The sequence below is a fragment of the Plasmopara halstedii genome, assembly GCF_900000015.1.
Source record: "Plasmopara halstedii genome assembly, contig: Scaffold_1211, whole genome shotgun sequence".
NCBI lineage: Eukaryota > Oomycota > Peronosporomycetes > Peronosporales > Peronosporaceae > Plasmopara > Plasmopara halstedii.
In genome coordinates, this window is record NW_020188126.1 from 1,546,996 (window position 1) to 1,567,713 (window position 20,718).

Here is a 20,718-nt window from a genome sequence, read left to right on the forward strand (position 1 = left end):
AACGTTTCGCGTGAAATGGTCCACTCCTTGCTTATTGAGCAGTGTTAGCAGGCGTCGACCCTGTTGTGGCTAGCTTGTATATGTTTCCTTTAGTTCGGCGGTAACTTGACTCTATTTTTAGGTTCGGCGTGATACAGAGGCTTAGAGAAGCCAGATCTCGGATTAGCTCGCTCAACTTTGCCACCACACTGCCTGGCTTAAGGCACCCTCAGCGATTCAAAACCGCACTCCTGCTATGGAGCAGAGGGAGGCTTAGTACGCGAGGTTTTGCTCAGACACTCGTAGATACCAAAACATAGCGCTCCTTGAGCGGTATGTTTTTTTCTTCGTTTTCGAGGTGGCCGTTCAAAGGCGCATCATGTGCATTGCACAATAATCTGTATATGAGGTCATCGTCACCAGTCATCACACCGTGCCGAGTGTCATATGGATCAGTACTGTAATACAGTGAGCTTTTAGACACATCACAGCTGTGACGCTGTGCAACCGCGCGCTACGACAAAGCGTCATTTCAATTGTCAATCTCCTTGTTTCACACAGCGTTTGAAAGCAAAACAAACACATTTTGCAGCCGGCTTGTATGATTTAAGTATCGTCTTTTTCATTCGCGAAATCACCCTTTTGACATGCGACAGATTATCGTCTGCGCGATGCGAATGTATTTCTCCCACTGCATGTGGCTTTAAATTGCTGAAAGAAATATGAAGCATGAGAGAATCATCGTATTGCCATCCCAGCATATGAATTCCATTTTAATCAGACTGGGGAGGGGTCGTGTCATGTCGGCATAGTATGCACAATACACGTACAAGTTGCTGAATAGGCCAATCTACAGTGGCCTATATCTTTGTAGGATCTGCCCGTCGTCCTTGCTTCCAGATAAATCAACCCAGCAAGAGAATTTTGCTGACGGCGAAGACACAATTGTTTATATTGAAAAGTACTTGATTCAAGCACATGCACTCGAGCATTGCTCACAAGTGTTCAATGTCGTTTCCACAGTTGGCTCTCACAACTATCGCAGCGAAGCTGCCATAGCTCTTTGCTTAGAGGAAGCTAAGCTAAGATCAACGAGCTTACGTTCTTTTCAAAAACCAGTACTAGCGAAGCGGATCGCAATGCGCTACTTCTAAGTACCAAAATTTTCAACTAGGGTAAATATTGAAACTGTATTTAATTGTTTTAGTTGCGGCAGAGCCGCCAATATATAAATGTTAGGTTTTCCTAATTAATATAGTAATACTTAGTTCATATAGCAAAACCTAATTAAATATAGTAATACGCATAACTATTGGCGTGGTGGCTTCTGGTTACGGTGTAGCCACACCAATGTGTGATTATACTAACTTGTGTAATACACACTTATGTACGGTAGCACCATCTTGTGCAACCCGCCCTTTCTTTCAAGGGTACGAGAAACCCCGATGCAACTCTGGACAAATATATCGTGATTTGACGATGATCATCGCTACGATTTGACCTGAACAGCTGCGTAACATAATACTTCAATGTCGTAGGTTAGACATCCCCTGAACGATAAATCCAATCTTATATCATCCAACCTGAAGTTCTTGCCACACTGAGATTAATATTGCTGATGATATTAATCTCATCAGCAAAATAAAACCCATCAGACACCTCAAGTGCTATGAGAACTAAACATGTTGTTCGTCAGTACATCCTTTCATACATAAGGCGGTTAAGCTAGAATCCGGATTGTATTAGCTCATTATAAAAATGCACGATTTCCACTTGCAGCCAGTCGTCGTCGCACAGAAAGTAGGTGGTGACTGTGGAAACTGAGTTGCATTTTTGAATTTGTTTCGTACTTCGCGCGTCAATGGCGTCATAATGACTGCTTAGAAGTAGGCATATAGTGCGGCGCGATGTTAACCCTGAGAATCAAGCCGATCTCATCAGACACTTCACGGTTCGGGGGCAACATACGTGGTGGGTCTCTTGTCACCACCTCGTACTTTTTCCAGCAAAACTAGAAGAGACCTGTAGGATTTTAAACATAGCTGCCCGGTCCGAACACTTATATTCGGGGTGGGGTGCATAAAAATCATAAGAAGTTATAAAATCTCCCGTCTAGAGGGTCGGCTCGTTATTTATGCGGATTTTTTTAATTTGAAGCTTCCTCTGTCCAAAGTGCACGGCAACTCGTACTTGGAGCCAGGCTCACAAATGAATCGTGTAAAGACTTTATTCTTGTGGGGAGAAACCTTCGATGTTCAATTACTTGCACGCAGGGCAACAAGACCATTTCAATATGCTTATGTCTGTTGTTAATTCGAAATGATCATGGAGCTGGCGGCCAAAGCGTCAGATGCGGAAATTGCTCGCTTCATGGCTTTCACCAGCTATGAAATCGCGTAAGATTCCACACAAGCTACCACTTGGAAGTGAGGTAGCATAACATATGATGGATACAGCAACAGTAGACACTTTGTTGACTGCTTCATCACATCTGTCGCTTTGTTGGAAACACCCCGTGCCAAACTTGACGGGGTATTTAGGGGGAGATTCTGTCCGGCACTAGTGTTATAGCCTGTTAGTAATTGCTTGGGCAATGTTCATGATGTAAGTTCTCGCGCTGACCACCCAATTCCGATAGGTCTACTCAATGCTGCTCGTCGCACTCGCGAAGAAAACAATTTTGAATGTATTGCTGAACGAAATTTGCAGTCATGGTCATCCGTAGACGACTCCAACGTAAATGAACTTTTGCTGCTGTGATACTCGTCGTCTTGGATAGAAACGTTGAAAGGTCCCCTGAAGCTGCTTGATAGAGCAAAATAAATTGCTCTATGACGTCGCTGACAGATGTTTAAGAGCAAGAACAGCTATATTACTCACAAAATCAGGGCGGATTACAGTGATCACACCCTGGGTGGGAAATTCTAAGATGATTATGGATTAGGCCATGATTTAAAAGAAAAAACATCACAAACCGCTTTCAATTCTGAGGCTTGAAGTTCACACTTGTGCATAATCGATACGTTTCATCCACGCTCTACGCTAGGAACTGCGTCAATTTTTGCCCGATAAGAGCATCAAAAATTGAATTGAAGACACTTAACAATATTTGAATATGAATTTTGTCTCGACCGACGTCTCGAATTGCACGTCATCCGATTTACAACTTCAACAATGTTATGAGCCTTTGATCATTGTATCGTCGCTCACTTCCGCACATGTCTGGTCTGGGAACATTCTGCGAAATAGACTTTGTGCGTGTCGTGTTTGCTATTACGTGTAATATTTCAGTTCAAGTTATTGCAAACGTGAGGCGATCTGAATAGACAGATTCGCGGATGCATGAGTATCGAGTGCCTTCAAAAGTTTTGTCCTCTCGTCAAGGGTTGCGAGCTGAAAGATTAATTTCAACAGCTAGGAAATATATTTGCGCAATAGCCTGTAATCTCTTTCAGGACTTACGATAATTATATTAATGGAGGGTCTATGAACGGTTACGGCTGGCATCGGAACCATCCACGTCTATTTACTTTTCTGGTGAAATAGCGGAAGTCCTAATTGCAGAGCACAACTTCCGTGTCCCGACGATTGAACAGAGTGCGGGGCGGAAAATGTAACAAGCGCGTCAGAGTAGTCAGACTTCAGTCATACTCATAAAACAGAGAGGTGCCCACAGAATTTTATATGTGGTAGTTTCTTTCATTAAACCTCCGCAAGCTTCCTATTCTGTCAGTAGATTATGACACGTCTAAGTCCAATGCAAGTTGGTCAACGATCGCCTCACAGATACGTCGAGTCCCAGTAGGCGGTGTCCAAAAATAGTTAATTTTCTTAACGTGAGATGGAATTCACAGGGAGGGTTCTTATTTGTCGATAACAATATCCTAGTGTCGTGAAGTTCTGACCTGCTTCATTTAACTCAAGAGCATCGTGCAGTTTCGCAACTGCTTCAAGATGTGAGCCAGTACACGGGGGTAATAATATGCCAAAAAGAAAGCTATATCCGTGCGTCTGGCGGCGGGAACACTGGCAAAACGTGACGGGGCTTATGCTGAACCTTCAAGTGATAAAAGAGTACTTAACAACGTAGATAGTTATCTACCGTTTTACGCATACAATGAAGATAAGATAACATGCTAGATTTGGTATGGTTGGAGTATCTCAAACCTTTACAGACTAGAAATCTCGAAATCTTGCTGCTACGTACTTTACACGTGATGAAGTTTTGGCGTGTCATAAGCTCAACACAGCAGTCCTTTCGGTGGAGGTGCAAAGCCGTGATAGCCTCTGTCCAGGATCTGCATCCGCTTCCTGCACGAATACGACCTTGTCTTCTGGGCTTTGCCCGATGTTTTCGTGGACATAGGACAAAGGATAGAAGCGGCAGTGAGCCGTGCTGCAAATTGCATCGACGTGGCATGACAAATCTCCAATCAAGTTGAAGTATATTTTAAATGGTTTTGGGCACGACAGAAGAAACGGCCATCAAAGCTTTGGAAAATAGATAAATTTTGTGTTCTACTAAATCTGAATCGAAATTGTAACACGTCAGCCTTTGCCATAAGCATGCTTGCACCAAGCAGATATTAATGAACACGAAGCGTTACCATGCTCGAGGCTGAAATAAAAATATTACGCGTTGACAGAATGTACACTACTGTTTTGTAGCAGTGACGATATTTGCAAACAAGGGGTTGTTCTAAGAAGAAAGATTGCCGCTGAATCAGGACTGGAGTATTCTTCTCTTGATACGTTTGAATGAGACCGCCACAAGACGTAGGAGTGGGAAGAAAGTTTTCTGAGGATTTCTTATAATTTTGATGGGCAGCAAATGACGTTTCATGCAGATTAATCACTATAACGGTTTCATGTCACAACAGATTGCACTCACGCAGAGAGAATAACAGTGATCGCACCCACTCCGAAAATTGTGTGAACTGGTTGCTACAGAAGCGTCGTAGGTGTTTCAAGCGTGTGAGCAAAGCTGTGCAAATCGTACAACTGAACACAATGTTATCATACTTGGGTCAACATAGAGTTATGTAAGTCCATGGCAACACAATAACTGTTAAAAATTTAGCCAATGGTCAGGAAATCTGACAAATGACAAGCATTGAGCGTAGTGCCGAAGTGGCTCAACCACAATAGTCGATATCCTCCATCTTTCGTGTTCAGATGTCATCTCAGTGAAAATATCGAAAAAAACGCAAATGAGATTTGAAGGAGATAAGCACATTCTCCTCTATTGTGACTAGTACACGATGCTAGTTTAATTTACACCACGAGCTTTGATAATGCTGTACGACAACGAAGCAGTATAGAGTGGCGTGGCATCTTTAGCGTATTTGCTTTGAAATATAGCCTGTGAAACAAGATAATACGCAGAGGATTTGGTTGGAGCCAAATAGAGTCGTGCATATAAGTCTCCATCTACAGGCGACAAACGTACTAGTAAACCGTTGTTATAATTAATCTACAGTGAAGGAGCGTATTGATACTCGTCGATCAGAAATGGTATGGATACCAGTTTAGCTGCTTTGAGTTATGTTGGGGAAGTAGTACACTCTCGTTTGGCTGATTTACTTCGCATGTCAGCACGTGACTAGTCACCGAGAAGGACGAAGATCAAATCAGCCACGTAGACGCGCAACAGCCACGCAAAATTGAGTTTTCACCATAGCTGAATTATCTAAATTGCGTATGGCCGTAGCCAAATTTATCTTTGGCTCATAATAATCAAGGACAAGTTCGAAAACTATATGCCGTACGAAACCTAGCCGGGTAAAGCATTTGCTTCATAGTTTCCTTCACCAGCATACTATATTTGAAATCATACCACTAAGTGCTGTACTAGGTGCTGGTGGCACCCACACCAGAGATCTCAATCAAGGCGATGACCCAAGATCGGTAGTGAAGGCCATAATACGTTTTGTGTAGCTCGACCCACTTTAAATTGTCAAATGGGCCTCTATAATTTTATCCAAAAAGGTCATTTATGACGCGATCGGGTGCTGCCTTCTTTTCTAAGGTGGTTTCGCCGAGAGAGCAATTGCAAGCCCGTGCATTATATCTGTAAACGGCATGGCTCAGATGTTCTACACCCGACTGCCATAATCAACCAGTATCTGTCATTCGTAGCGACGCGTTTCTAAAATCTCGTACGTTGACATTTCCCGATTTTGCCTAGGACTTGCCGATGATTACGAAGTACAGCGTTGTGCGTGCTCCCACCCGTACGTTCGGAGAACTTGTTTGCAAAGTGGTACAGTAGCAACAACATCTTCATTTCAGAGCTATACTAGGATGGTTCCAATATACTGCCGCTAGCAGAGAGAAAATATGAAGGCAAGGTCCAAGCGTACTATCTACCCATCGTTCACTGGTTGTTTGCTTCTTCAGCAGACACATCTTTCTGAATCGAAGACGGAATGTCCAAATCACATGAAAGAGGGACGAAGACTACTAAAACGACATAAGCAATAACAGCCAGATAATAGAATTTGAACAATTGTACAGCATCGTATTTGATAAATTGTATTAAACGTGTTCGATGAAAGTACAAGACTGCAGTATTTAGCCCGTAGCACATTTTCCACATTTGAATCATGACAGGGAACGTAAAGGTCTGCGCAAAAGTGATTGCTCTTTGAGAAACAAATGCACCTGAGCTTCCACTACACACTCTGCACTTTACTATGTTTATTCTCCTGAGCATACTCATACGGCTAGTTTCCTCCCGGTACTCAATCAAATGGCTCAACGAGACTCCATAGAAGGCGCAGTCTTAGCTACTAACACAATTCCCGGCGAGGATGCCAAGGTATTTTTATTCACCAATACGAGCTGACGTATAATGCTCTGGTCCTCACTAAACACCTTCGCCACATATCGTAACCGTCCTTGAAGGAGGAGGAACACTCAGCTTCCCAGCCTTTCTTGTATCAAGCACTGTGCCAGTCTTGGCCGGCGATAAATGTTGCAGCACCCCGCTGTAAAAGCAAGACAATCTCTAGTTCGTCATTAACAAGCTGCACCTGGCTTTATGAGCCGAACTTGCTTTTCAAAAGCTCGAAAATATCCCGAGCCTTGCTATAATCACGGCCACGATTTGAATTGCCTGACGCTTCCGACTCGCATTATGGAAGTCAGTACTTCATAATAGGACGAACGTTGAGTCCTTGGAGATGACCGATTATTATCGTACCCACTTTGCGCACTGGGTGTGGATAACACGCCAAGTCACTCATACTGATATTTTGCGAGCGAAATGTATATCTGCCAAGATCGTCGACTAATGCCCGAATCTGTACAGTACAAAACACGACGGAGACACTGAGAGAAAACCCTTCACTCCTACTTGCTGAGGCTTACTTATCTATACGTATCGATGGCACAGCTATTACAGTTGCTGACAAAAGGACAAAGTTATCGCACGGTCGGTCTTCACACATTAATGGAAAATGCGCTGATACGTCTTTTATCCGAGGGAGATATAGAGCAAATATTTGTTTATTCGTAAGTGGCATCGATGCCTGGACAATCTTGAGAACTCAAATCTCGAAGTCCCATGGGATCTGTATAACTTTCACTACATCGGGCACTAGTGTCAGTCCTGTTATACCCTACCAGGAGGATAAAGATTCTAGGCCACTCTGTGCTCGTCGTACAGTGCCGACAGAGATAGATCCTTCTGCTGATGGCTAATACAACACAATAAGAACATCGCTATGTGAATCCAAGACTGATATGAGTCAGATCTTATGTTTATACTACAAGCCCACTATTGCACCGCTTGGTCTGAGGACACTTCTAAACCAAGTGTAAAGGAGGCATGGAAGGCGTTAAAATGCTATCTCACAGATTAAACATCTACGAGTACCGCAGAGCTGCTCAGCAACTAAAAAGTCACTCTCGACTACATCAGCATGGTTTATGTTCATTTTCAATAGCGCAGTCATGGAGTATCTACATGCAGTACCAGACCCCACTGAAGGTTTGGAATTCTATTCTGCACTGAATGCGACACCGACCACTTCCTCAAACAAGGAAGGGTGGGGGTGGAAGGTCTTGGTGCAAGCCGTACTCATTTGGGGACTCTACGTATAAATAATTACCGCTAATTGCAATAACCGCGTCATCGCTCCTGACTCATTTTTCAGCCGTGCATTTTCGCTTCACGTGATCAACCTGGTCACAATCATAACACTCGCCTTCAAAGCTGCTGTCATTGCGTGGACTGCCACCTTTTCGAACGTTGTCCCGTCAACTTTTAGTATTTTATTATTATCATTTAGGCAGCCTTTATTTAGCCCTCACTGTGCAGTCTTTGGGCATTTTAATCAATGTGATGTCCTCCACATAAACTTCAACAAATAACAATTCCGACGCCAGACTGCTAAGAAGATCAACCGGGTCTCCATTCTACAAATAGTTCGTCAAATGTTATTATTTTGCAATCAAATAGACATATAGCTGTTTCATCTTCTTCAACAGTATTAAGCGGCATCATCTCAACACCGGTGGAATCCTTTGGGGCTGACCCTTTTGTTATCTGACCACAACTCTTAAATCTAGGCGTAAGCGCTTGTTTATTTATTTCGTATATCTAAATATGTTTCTTGCCGTAGTGAAAGTCTTTTCGGCTGTCACCGTTAGCCCTCGTGCATTCACAATAGGCGTGTTGTCTAGAATCATGTATCACTTGATCGCTATTGTCGTGATACAAATCATTCCAAGAAGGTTAATGACGCCTACAGTCATAAATTTAAACTCCAAAAGTAATTATTACGTGGTATGAATGATCGGTGCATTCTTTCTGTGCTAATTCAGAAGGTGGAGTTGTCTAGCAGTGTGCTTGAATCAGAATTGCTAACAAAAATTTGTGCGCTATCCAAGCTCAGAAAGTGGACATACTTTCGGAGCTCTACCATTCAAGGCTTCATTTCGACGCACTGCACGTAGTAAAGCACGTTTACGCAGCTTAGTTGCATGCAATTAAGACTGGACGACACGCACACATTTTACACTGTCAGACTTGAAAAACGGCTGATTACTTATAATATTAAGATGATGCGAGAGCGTAGAGTTTGATAGACCTTTCAACGTCACCAATTAACAAAAGTTACAATTGACATAAATATTGCACTTTGAGCTTAAGACTTTCGTAAATTACTGGCAACTGTACGCATTCTGATGTGCTAGTTTTCTTGTCCTACACAGCACGATAGAATAAATTATCTGGCGCATATTGCGAATGACAAAGCTGGTTGCTCCTTGTTGTACGTCAAGCACGATGCATATTTCACTTTGAGAATGCATATTGTTTGTTTGGTTTGGACGAGTGATTTTCTCGATGGTGCTCTTTAAACTGATCGGTTACTTTCATGATCACAACATTAATCAAAATTTTCACTTAACGTATGACCTGACGGCATGTTTTCTCAAAAAAAATGCAGCGATTAAGCGCTAATAATACAGCAAAACGAATGGACAAAACATTGATAAAAGCAGAGGCACTGTGTCGCGAAATCGCTATGCCGTTCAAGTATGGAATGTCAGTTCCTTATATGTACTCCTTTATTTTACAACTTTCCCTCCTCTCCTGTGCATACAATCTAAGTGTCGCTGAGCGAAGTATCGATGAGCGGAGAATGCAGGTAAATTTTTGTTATAATTTTTGTTATGATGCAGAGAAGGATGGAAACCATCTGAACACTGTGATACTTCGTGCTTGTTTGTACACTAGAAACCAAACAGTTGCTTTCAAGGCACTCGCGCACATCTGTATTAGTATCATCGTTTAGCCCTCGTACGAACATATTCGAATGTGAGTCTTTTATGACTTACTACCTTATGATCTTCAATTTTAATATTTTAATTTTGTATGGTGCCAATTATTAGAACATCTATGGGTATAAGCTGCAACTGGATTAGGTGGGTGGATATTCTGTAGCTTCCACGATTGACAAAGCGACGGATATAGGACATAAAAAATGTTGTTTATTTTAGTCCATCGACAAAATATATTTCAGCCTGTCATATGTACTATGTGCAATACATTTCGAATTCAAAGTCTGTAACTACACCATTTCAAAGAGTGGTAGAGACAACGTAGCAAAATATATACCGCATCCCTTCGAGCATAACACATGGAAAGTAATGTTTTCTACTCACTGAGTTTAAGAGGACCGTCTTCTTAAGTGCGAAACTGATGCTTTGCACCGATTTCTACAAGTGCAAAAAACTGATCAGACAGACAGGGATCACACAGGAAAATCGTCACAGATGGTAAACTTGAAGATTACGATTCTCGTTGAATCGAACAATAATTAAGTTTTATAACCAAAGTTTGTAGATCACTGACATATTATCTTTATTACAATATATTGAGCATTCTGCTTTGACTCATATTTTATGAGTGTTTATCGAAAAGACTGACCCATTCGAAGTAAAGTGTCTTTTTTCATTCAAGAATGAGAAAGTTTGCGTTAGCGTATATCGATTTCATTCTACTTTTGAAAGAGTGGGATATCATGGATAGTCGGCATTCGATAAATTTGGCTGATGATTTATTGTCTCGACAATATCGAAGATGGATTCGTTCTTTTATACTCACTAGTTTCCAGAATATGTATGATACTTACGAAGCACAATCGCTCCAGTAACGCTTAACACATGTATGAAAGGGATTTTTTTAAAGATTGGTTTCCATATGATCCAATACAAATCCACTTATTAAAGTATGCAACGTGCGATTGCAAAAGCTTTTACATGTTGCTTCATCAATATCTATCGAGTGTATGACCACGATTTAACCTATGGTAGTATCCACCCTCCATGCTGCTATCACTCTGGACAAATTCTTCATTCCAAAATTTGCTCTGGCATAGTATCTCTTCCGAAAAGCCTTCGATCAATTTACCACACAAGCACGATGAAAATTTTTGTGACTGTTGCCGCTACACTTGCTGCCTGCGCTCAAACGATCTCCGCTGATGTTTCAGCTGGACCCACGTGGGGCTACCATACCAGGGATGCCAACATGATTGACTCCGCAAACTGGGCGAGTGAGTGGGATTCTTGCGGTGGTGTTCGTCAGTCACCAATCGATATTGCCATATCTGGCATGTGTGGCAAGGGCGAGGCAGTTCCTCTCAAGTTTGGTGGGAGTTGCTCTACGTACAACCTCGCTGAACCCCATGAACCGCTTGAGGTTGACGTTGTTGGAGGTGAATTATGTCAATATTCTGATCGACAATTTTTTATGCTGACAAATATTGTAATGTATAGGTGATTGCACTGTATCTGTTAAAGATGCCACTTACAACATGCTTCAATTTCACTTGCACGCTCCGTCAGAGCACACCATCAATGGTAAAGCTTTAGATGCTTCGATCCATTTCGTGCACGCGTCCGAAGATGGCGATCTTCTGGTCGTAGGCATATTACTAGAAATCAGTGCTAAGTCAGATCCCTGGCTTGCACCCCTTCTTGACGCCCTCGAAACCGTCAGCTCGGCTAGTCAAACGGATGCACTTACGGTGGAGCTGTAAGTTTAAGAGTGCATTAAATTGTATCGAAAATATTGAGGTAACTGACGACTGAAATGCTGTTTGCGCAGTGAATCGTACTCAAAACTTATCGTCGATGCCAGTCAGAACAGCAGCGTCTACAATTACCCAGGTAGTCTTACAACCCCTAGTTGCAATGAGACTGTCGACTGGTGGGTGGTGGAAAAAGCGGTAAAAATTTCGTCCATCGACTTCGGCCGCCTCCATCAAGACCTTGTCGAGTACGAGATCACGGACAACGGCAACAATGCGCGACCCGCCCAGCCTTTGAATGGCCGTACTGTTACACGCTACAACTAATTGTTTGATGTAATATTGACATCATGGTGTATATTGTTACAGTGATCTTTGTTAAGCACCCATTCAAATGCGTTCATACATAGAATGCAGCAAATACAATTAGTTATCATTTTCAATGTTTTAAATGCAAAGTGTCAACAATATCCATATTTTTAATCTCTCGGTAGTTTCGCAAATCGTGCTACAATAAGACAATTTTCTATGGATTTTATATGCATAGAATACACTAATATTTCTTTTATCAGATAACGCTGACGCAAAATGTGATTAGAATGAGTTAAAGTTTCTATCGTAAACCAACAATGTTTTATAATCATCTTAGAATCAGCGGGAAACTACTAGTGCGATTTTCCTCAAAGTTTATTTTGTGTATAAACACATAATTCAATCGCAATTCAGCGAATGTTCTCCAACAATCTGCAATATTCAAATTATCCACCGACATTGCATCGTTTACTTGAAAACGATTATGCTTTCTGGTCGATTACTCTCCAGCACTCACTGTATTGAATTTTGTTGAAGATTAGCTTACTACTGCTGCTGTCCCTTTGTATACTACGTACTCACTTCAGTCGTTACCGTGAGATTCGCGGTTATGACTATCAATTTACCCGTCAGCAACGTCACGATCTAGCGGTCGACATGCGCAACGATTTCGCATCTCATCAAGGAGGTGGCTTCCTTAGCTCCTTAGGGATTGACGTTATGAAAGGTGGCAATCTTAGTATTGCTGTGGATATGAACTGCCCTCGTTTGTGCGTTTGTGGGACAGCAGAGTGATTTTCTGGACAAATTCACGAAGTACACATTTTTGGCGTCACAGTTTGTAGTATAAATTCGTAAAGTATTTAAAACTCCACAAGTCAAAAACTAAACCGAGTCAGACTAATCTATCGCAAAGACATCAGTAATCGTTCGCGATCTTGGCTGCATACCTCGAAGCAATGTATGACATCATACACAGAGAAGAGTGTGACAAATTATCCCAGAAGGATGTGATTAACGGTCTTTAATGGTCTAGAATAAAATCCCGCAATGATCTGTGATTATCTAATAATGCTAAAAGATAGCAACTGTTTCTGCTGCGCCAGGAAACATGCAAGACACGGCGAATGAAGTCAATTTGATTGAGCATCAGCTGAAAGCGAAAGTACTCGATAGCAAAATTGAGGTCAAATCGATGTCGTTGGATATCGCAGAATTGACCTAAATATTCGCCGATGTTTTCGCATACACAGCGCACAGAGATTGGGTTCCTATGCACCACACCAGAGCGAAATGAAGTCACTAATCAACTAGTTTGCTCTCATATATTTAGAACAAAACACATTTACACTATAGCTATAGTATTCGTTTCACCAAACTTCACAATATTTTCGTGCGTTTCGAATAATTGTACAGTATTCTATCAGAGAGATTGTGCGGAAGCGTATGTTGTGACTTCTTTATATAAACACAGGGGTAAAGGTAGATAATGTACTATTTGCGGACTTTGACCTTTTACATTTGAATTCTGCGAAATTTGATTGTATGAAATTCACATTGCATAACTGTGGTTTTGGGGATAAATAATATGAAGATCGTAAGAGCTGCGGTATAGAGGGACTTTGGTTCATTTTCAATGGCCCTGCTGAGGTGTGGGTGGTGACTTAAGATCAATCGAACGGATAATGACGAAGTAATTTAGTCCGAAACGACTTCATTGAAAGCCGCTGCAACTCTTGCCGTTACGGATTGGCAAGAGTGATTCGCGGAGCTAGGTTGAGCTCCCACAACTGTCGTGAGTTTTGCAGCGACATACCATAATAATATTGGGACGTGCAAGACATGCAGTGTTGAGGCGGAAAGCCTCGTCTTAGAAACCTGGCGGTTCAATTCTTGATGAGGGTTAAATTGTTGTTTGGACACCGGCAGTCAGAAAACCCGTCGACCACTAGTCTTGCTATGTGTCAGTTTTGTAGAGATCATATCTTTAAAAGTGGTTTGTTAAACCATTTGGTGAGCTGCGACTTACAAAGTGCAGTGGTAAGGTGCACTGGGCGATCGTGAGACTTTCATAATGCATGCAATATTCTGAAAAGTAAATAACAACTCCCGGATATAGACCAAAGTACATGTGTACTAAGGTGTAGTGCCATGCGACGTGCGCTCAGTACATATGTGGAGGATAGATTTATTAGCTCGCGCTATGAATTATATAACATAACAGGTACATTTTGTAACGGAGTACATGTTCTACATAATATTGTGTAACGGAACTCCGCGCGCTTTATTTACTACTCGCGTTTACAACGCCCAGAGGCTGTTTTACTGGGAGCAAACCCGAAAGTCTTAGTATCTAGGTAGCCCGTCTAACCCAAGGTTACTTATGTTTAGATTAAGCGATTGAGACTGACACCTAAATGATTCAAGTTACCAAATCTCAACGATGCTAGTGTCTATATTCAGGTTTGCGACCCCTTACAAATAAATAATGATTACAGGTACTTTATACATTAGCTGAAATAATAATTTAAGAAATTGGTATACGATGCTTAAACATTTTATCCTCCTGGTTCGTATGCGTCTCTCACTGTGTTCACTGTTACAAGATACCGCGCGAAAGTCAAAATCCTACAAAAAAACACTCCGCTAGAAGTCTAACGCATAAATTTTCTATTGTATCATGTCTGCTTCTGTTATCATGATTCGACTCCTCAGCGAGCCCCAGAACAGGCGCGCTCATCGTAAGGCACCTTTTTGCAGCAACTTTCTGAGCCCCGACAAAATATTCCCGTTTTCACCTAAGACATATGACTAGACGTCCTCCAAAACGGTTTTTACCCCTCTCTACAAGGTAGGAGCACTGTTCCCACTTTGAACGACCGAAATATTAGCACCCCTCTTTGAAGTTCATGTAAAGTCCAGCTCGTCACCAACAAGCTATACCTTGCTCAAAGCTCTCAACTTGTTCATTCTGAAGCACGGAGTCACATCGACTCTTGCCAAATTCACCACGTCGTGTTTTCGATTATAAGTAGTTTCAAGAAACAAATTCCTAAAACTCTTTGCGATTTCTACGCAAGATGAACAATCGCGAGAAAGTCACTCTGCACGCGCTATTCATCATCACAGGTCATCACCGTTCAAGAATATTTCCTGCATGAGAGTAGCAGCAGGTGGAAAAGTTCATATGTTTGATAAGGAATGTACCGTGGGTACTAGAAGCTGGTAAGTGTACCGGTGTACTCGTTAAGCCTTTTGACTCGTACTGCGGCTTTGTAGACTTCAGTTGGTGTAGGGTACTACCGCAATCTCACTGATGAGTCGGAGCTCTGGTCAACTATTTGTGTGACTGACGCTGGCTTGTAAAGCCTTAATGCTTGTGAGTTAGCGCGTATTTTTCCTCCGGAGCGCAATATAGTACAGAACACCTTCAAGACAAGAGAACGGACACCAGTAGCAACGACAAGATTAGATCCTGTGAAACCGCGAGTATTTGCAACTAGAAGGCGAAATATAACTGCTGGAAGAAGCGCTGAGCATTCCTCTCTATAAATAGTAGAGCACGAGGTGTTGCATAAGTAAGCGAGTTATTGAAAGGCCAAAGGGTGTATCAGGAAACTGATAGCGTGATGTTAGAACACCCAAACTCGTGAATTACGGTGGGCGGTGCAATCGAGGTAATACAGTAAATTTGCATAACACGTTACTAGCGGTGTAAAGGATAGTAACTCCTAAAGATCCGGCGCAATCGGAGAACAGTCTTGTACGACCTACCAACAATCTATACACATCCTCAAAAACTACGATGCAGCTTTGTAATTACATGCAGCGCTTGACGTATGCATATATAAATTGTATTGGAACATGGTTTGACCAGCTACGAATGTTGAGCTGAAATGATCTTACGAGCTGTCGGTTTTTTGTTTAGGTTCAGTGAGTCAAAGTCTAGCTTCATAATTGGAGGACAAATGGTGTGGTATCATAGATACTAGTTCTGGTGTGAGCCACGACCCGGAGCGTATCAACATGGTTGGTACTGCATCGTGTCCTACCACTGTTGAGCAGTTACAAATACAGCTAGAAGCATAGAGTGAGTGATGCAGTGCACTCAACAACGCATACTCTTTTGCGCATCTGATCCTCTTTCTCATGTGGCCACACGGCTCAATGAGCTGCCAGAAAAGGCGCTGTCCTCGTGGTCTACGAACTTCAGGCTAGGCTCGGTGAGGCAGCCGATAATTAAGCAATAGGGACGGTCACATGAACACAAAGCGCTCGAATTCGGTGTTTGTGCCCTCATTCAGAGGCTTACCAATATAGTTCTCCCAATCTATGAGGAAATTTACAAGATTGAGCCTTCATCACCACTAAACGAGTTGCAAAGTATATGTCCGTCTTTAAGGCCGAACGTTTCACTATAACCCGATGCGGAGCTTTCAACGGTACTAAGCTAGGTACTCATGAGCTGACGATGGCTAAACGAGTTGAACTTGCTTGTTTGCAAGCGCAGGAGACACTCCGACTTTCGCGGTCTCGAATGAGTCGTGATTTATTATAGGTACTAGCTATCAACACAATAATTTTAGTTTCGTTTTTTTGCTACTATTATTATTGGATAAGATATTGTGCGCTGCACTGCGACTGATACCCTTTACGCATGTGCGTGCGTCTATTGATCAAACAAAGTGCAATTATATCATTCCGGCTTTGCCTCGCTAGTGCGATTTGACCCGTAGAACCAACACCCGCCAGGCTTCCCGCCTAAATTTGGTCCAGCAGATGTCGGACGAGCAAATTCACGATTGTTAATCAATTCATACGGAAAAGTCCAAACGATAATATACTATTATCTACCATCAAAGAAGGCACATCACTTTAAGCTGTATAAAGATCTTCAGGAGGGCAGGCGTCCTACGTAAGAGTCGTGCACTGTACTTGGCGATTTACTATACACGACATGGACGTCAATTTGGAAACTTTATTCTTGACGCTAACAGCCTCGCGTCATGACAAATAAGATACAGCTACTAATGAAGCGTTAAACTGTCGCTAACAAGATCAGTCCACAGTTGCTGACAAGAAGTGCGCTGAGTCGTGAAGATCGGCCTCTAAACCCTAAACACATCATCACTAGAATGGGATTCAATTTCGAACGCGAGCCCATGGCCGATCCTGTTTTTAATGGAACTATATGTTTTTAAGGAGTGCAATTATTCTAGTGTCCCCATTGCGATACGAACGGATGCTGTTTCAGTTTCGGCCTTTTCAGTGCCTCCTCGTACTATCATCTTCTCTCGACAGTCGCAATTTTACTTAATTGTACCTTGCTACAAATTTTAACAAAACTTTGCACTTCTTCATAAAGCCCATGTCGTGAACCGCCAACCCCACATAATTAAAGATAGTCTGTTTTTTGAAGGGCAGGGTCCCATCAACGTCGACCTCCAAGAGTTCCAAGTGTTCCAAGAAAATCCCGGTAAGCCGCACTGAGCCCACCGAAATTGCTGTATGCCCTTCGTACCTCTCAGCTAAAAGAAAATAAATCATGGAAGCTGCAGATAATCGATCCTTTCTCAAATGTGGCATTTGAGAGTAGTACGATGCTGCTCGGCTGCTAGAGTATCGCTCTCTTTCTTTTAGATTGGCTGAGCTCTATCGCCTTTGCTGCTAGAAATCTAGAGCTTTAAGCGCACATCTTTCAGTCTTTCGACCGGTTCTTGAGGCACAAACCAAACAGTTCAATGCCCTCCGCTTCGCCGTAAGCGTTTGGTGAGCCGGCGCAGAATATCCTGCTGTGACTGACTTCGGTCACAAAGCTCTCCATGAAGATAAAGCCGATAGTGCCTCCGGAAAAAGATATGGTTTCATCATTGTATTGAGAGTTCTTGACACTTCGACATACTCCGTAATTTCGCGGCCATGGACAGGCTGATAACAATATAACCCCTTATACGACGCGCCATTTTAAGCGATGCGAGCGTCTTCGAAGTATGTCGCTTTGTATGCTTCCATTTATGAGTCCCTCAACTACAGACTACAGATATACCGCACGTTTTGGCCCATTCGCGTGCGCGATCTACTGTCCCATCAAGACCACAAGAGTGATGCGCTGATCCTTCGCTCAAGGCGTGACCAATGTCGTAATCATTCAAAATTTGCTCACTCAGAAAAAGTTTTTTTCGCTGACACTGGGTTGAAAGGGCCCGACGATTAAAGTAAGTGTTCTCGTGATGGAAGCAATTTGTGTATCGCCAATGCTTTTAGAAGGTGTTCCGCCATTATACATTTCTAAATATCGGAGCTTCATACCATTTATATCTTTGTGTGCATTGCACAATCGAGTCAGGAAAAAATAGACGAGTGGTAAAAAAAATTTTGGTCCCGGGGACATAGAGGTGAAAATCACTGAGAACAATTTTTTAAACTCAGTTTTTGAGATGACAACAAGTACAACCAACGAAAAATGGTGTTTGCTGTGTCAAAAGAGCACTGGGTGTTGGTGTGTACATGGGTGGGATCGAGGGCCTCATGGTGTGACAAGATAATTAAGTAACTGTTATATTTTAAGCATGACATACTCAAGTGCAAGTTTGATTAACAAGGACTTAGTGTATTTCGCGGCAAAATGAGATTCAACTTTATATACTGCGTTGCGTGTTGCTGGAAGTCCATGTGCGTACAGATTCTGTTCTCCGCCGCACCATTGTAACGCAATAGTAACTATGCAGCAGGGCTGCCGTAGCTTTGCGCTTAGAGGAAGCATAATTTAGATCACCGACCTTACATTTTCACAGGATCCAGTACGAGTGTAGCGGATCGCAATCCGCTACCTCCAAGAGTGGTTAGAACCTTAACCCAAGGCTAATTAACTCTTCTGTTTATAATGTAAACTGTATTTATTTGTGTTACTGCGGCAAAGCCGCCTAATTTTAAGTGTATAGATTTTTCTAAATATATATAGTAAAATCTAAATACTTGCATAACTACTGGCTACCCAACCACGTACCGTATTCTGATTTGGGTGCAGTCACACCAAGCCCATCTCGTGTGAGACACACCTCTGTTACCAGGGTACGTATAACCCCGTTACAGCTAAAATCTTGTGTGCTTATATTTACAACTGAACGTAAACAATCCGGTAGTAGTACAAATTTACGTTGCATTTTGATGTAACTTTAAAGATTCATAGGTACCCAAATATTCGTACTTGTATAAATTACGGAGCAATAGATAACAGGGTTTGAGATAAAGCGGTTGCTGACCGCAGATCAGAAAAGGTATCATCAGAAGCTGAAAAACGTACACATTTATAATTAGTGTAGAAGCTTTCATTCCTAATGTGCTCTTGCAATAACAGAGCAACCGACCACCTAGTATTGGTGAAGCCTCCCGCTTTCTCTCTCGCTTCCTCTCAAAGTATTTTTAATAGGCTACACTTAGCCATTTCATGAAGGTATATCTATTTACTTCTATATGCATTGTAAAAATCAAAAAAGTGAATAAGGTATGGCGTTCCCACGTGGATACAGGACATTTATATGAAGTCATAAACATCCTGTGTGATACAGAATCCTGGTTTCTACTTGGGAGTTTTTGATGAGACCAGCGTATCTCTTTATGAAGTGGGTGATGTAAGACAGTCACTTCTATTGGATACTTTCCACGAAAGCTGAAGTGTGTCGAATGTATTGCATGTAGCTTCAGGAACCACTTACCCCTTATCAATTCAGTTAAAAAGTTGCCTTCAAGGCCTTAAGTCTTTCTTTTTCCCTATAAGTTTGGACTGTTCTTTTCCCTTGACGTCAGGAATCGCTTCCTTGTCGAACAAAAGTATACGTTGTATTTGAGAGACTATTGTGAATAGCCTTCTCTTACAATAAAGGTAGGAGCTCACGAGCCCAAACCGTGTGTGATTGTTTATGATGATCCTTACTTTCGAGGGTTTCTCTACCCATCGCACTTCGAGGCTTGCGTAGTCAATCTCACTGCAGATAAGTGAGAGTGTTTTTCTGTTTGCGGGGATCGAACATGGCGTATGAGTCCCTGACCCCGAGACAAAAATAACATATTAATCAGCTTATGACTATCGCTGGTCCCGATAAAATCAGAAAGTGGCGGCCAAAAGGCTGGACGCATTGAGCGCTCGTCTTGACAATGTGTGTGGCATACCGTGAGCCATTAGAAAGTATAGATCGTTGTCGATATAGCGGATACGAAGAAATGCGGCAAGGCAATCAACATCGTTGGTTGATCTCTCCAGCTTCAAGATTGTGCTGGCAAGGCGCCTTCGAAAGGTTACTTTGTTAGCGCCTGTGGGTGAATAGATGGTATCCACTGTGACGCCACTGAAACTTAGCGTTACCGAAACGAAGAATATAAATCTGGGTAAGGGCTAATGATCTGGCCAGTGATTTTGCATACTTTGAACAGAGCAACAGGACGTAATGTTTACGACCTCCAAGCTTGGAGGTCGCGCTTGAATATGGGCACACATAAATAAATCGTCCGCAGAGGTATATTCCACATCGGAAATTTAAGGTGACCGATGTCGCAAGTGCTCGCACTTTTAAATAAAGCGTAACGAGGGCGTACAAAAGTCTTAATCAACCGTCAAGGAGGATGAGAATAGGCCGACGATGTCCATGATATATGAACTCTTAGCGGTGTAATGACGTCCAATTTTATCCAGAAGGCGGCATCGGCTACCAATTTATGGAGAGGCTCAAAACGTGCACGGCTCCAGCCGAGACATTCAGAGTTTACCCAACTCCTACTGAGAAAAGCAGTGCGCTTTCTATCCATTGCCGTGTACAGCCTACCACGAGGGCGTAATGCTATGGTTTGAATGGAAACTTCCGAACGCGCCAGAAGTGATTAACCTCAG

The 20,718-nt window shown here is 42.3% G+C and overlaps 4 protein-coding genes across 4 annotated transcripts; all 4 read left to right on the forward strand.

Annotated features, from left to right (window-relative positions):
• Positions 1–2,425: 2,425 nt before the first annotated feature.
• PHALS_00956 (uncharacterized protein) lies at positions 2,426–2,739 on the forward strand (the record flags this gene model as incomplete). Its single annotated transcript, XM_024730730.1, has 2 exons — positions 2,426–2,494; positions 2,551–2,739. 2 exons carry the CDS (start codon positions 2,426–2,428, stop codon positions 2,737–2,739), a joined length of 258 nt encoding a protein of 85 aa, XP_024580978.1.
• Positions 2,740–4,112: 1,373 nt separating this feature from the next.
• PHALS_00957 (uncharacterized protein) lies at positions 4,113–4,421 on the forward strand (the record flags this gene model as incomplete). Its single annotated transcript, XM_024730731.1, has 1 exon — positions 4,113–4,421. One exon carries the CDS (start codon positions 4,113–4,115, stop codon positions 4,419–4,421), a length of 309 nt encoding a protein of 102 aa, XP_024580979.1.
• A 6,491-nt stretch (positions 4,422–10,912) lies between these two features.
• PHALS_00958 (carbonic) lies at positions 10,913–11,849 on the forward strand (the record flags this gene model as incomplete). Its single annotated transcript, XM_024730732.1, has 3 exons — positions 10,913–11,207; positions 11,269–11,527; positions 11,600–11,849. 3 exons carry the CDS (start codon positions 10,913–10,915, stop codon positions 11,847–11,849), a joined length of 804 nt encoding a protein of 267 aa, XP_024580980.1.
• A 5,166-nt stretch (positions 11,850–17,015) lies between these two features.
• On the forward strand, positions 17,016–17,324 carry PHALS_00959 (uncharacterized protein; the record flags this gene model as incomplete). The annotated part of the gene is made up of 2 exons (XM_024730733.1): positions 17,016–17,153; positions 17,259–17,324. 2 exons carry the CDS (start codon positions 17,016–17,018, stop codon positions 17,322–17,324), a joined length of 204 nt encoding a protein of 67 aa, XP_024580981.1.
• Positions 17,325–20,718: the final 3,394 nt, after the last annotated feature.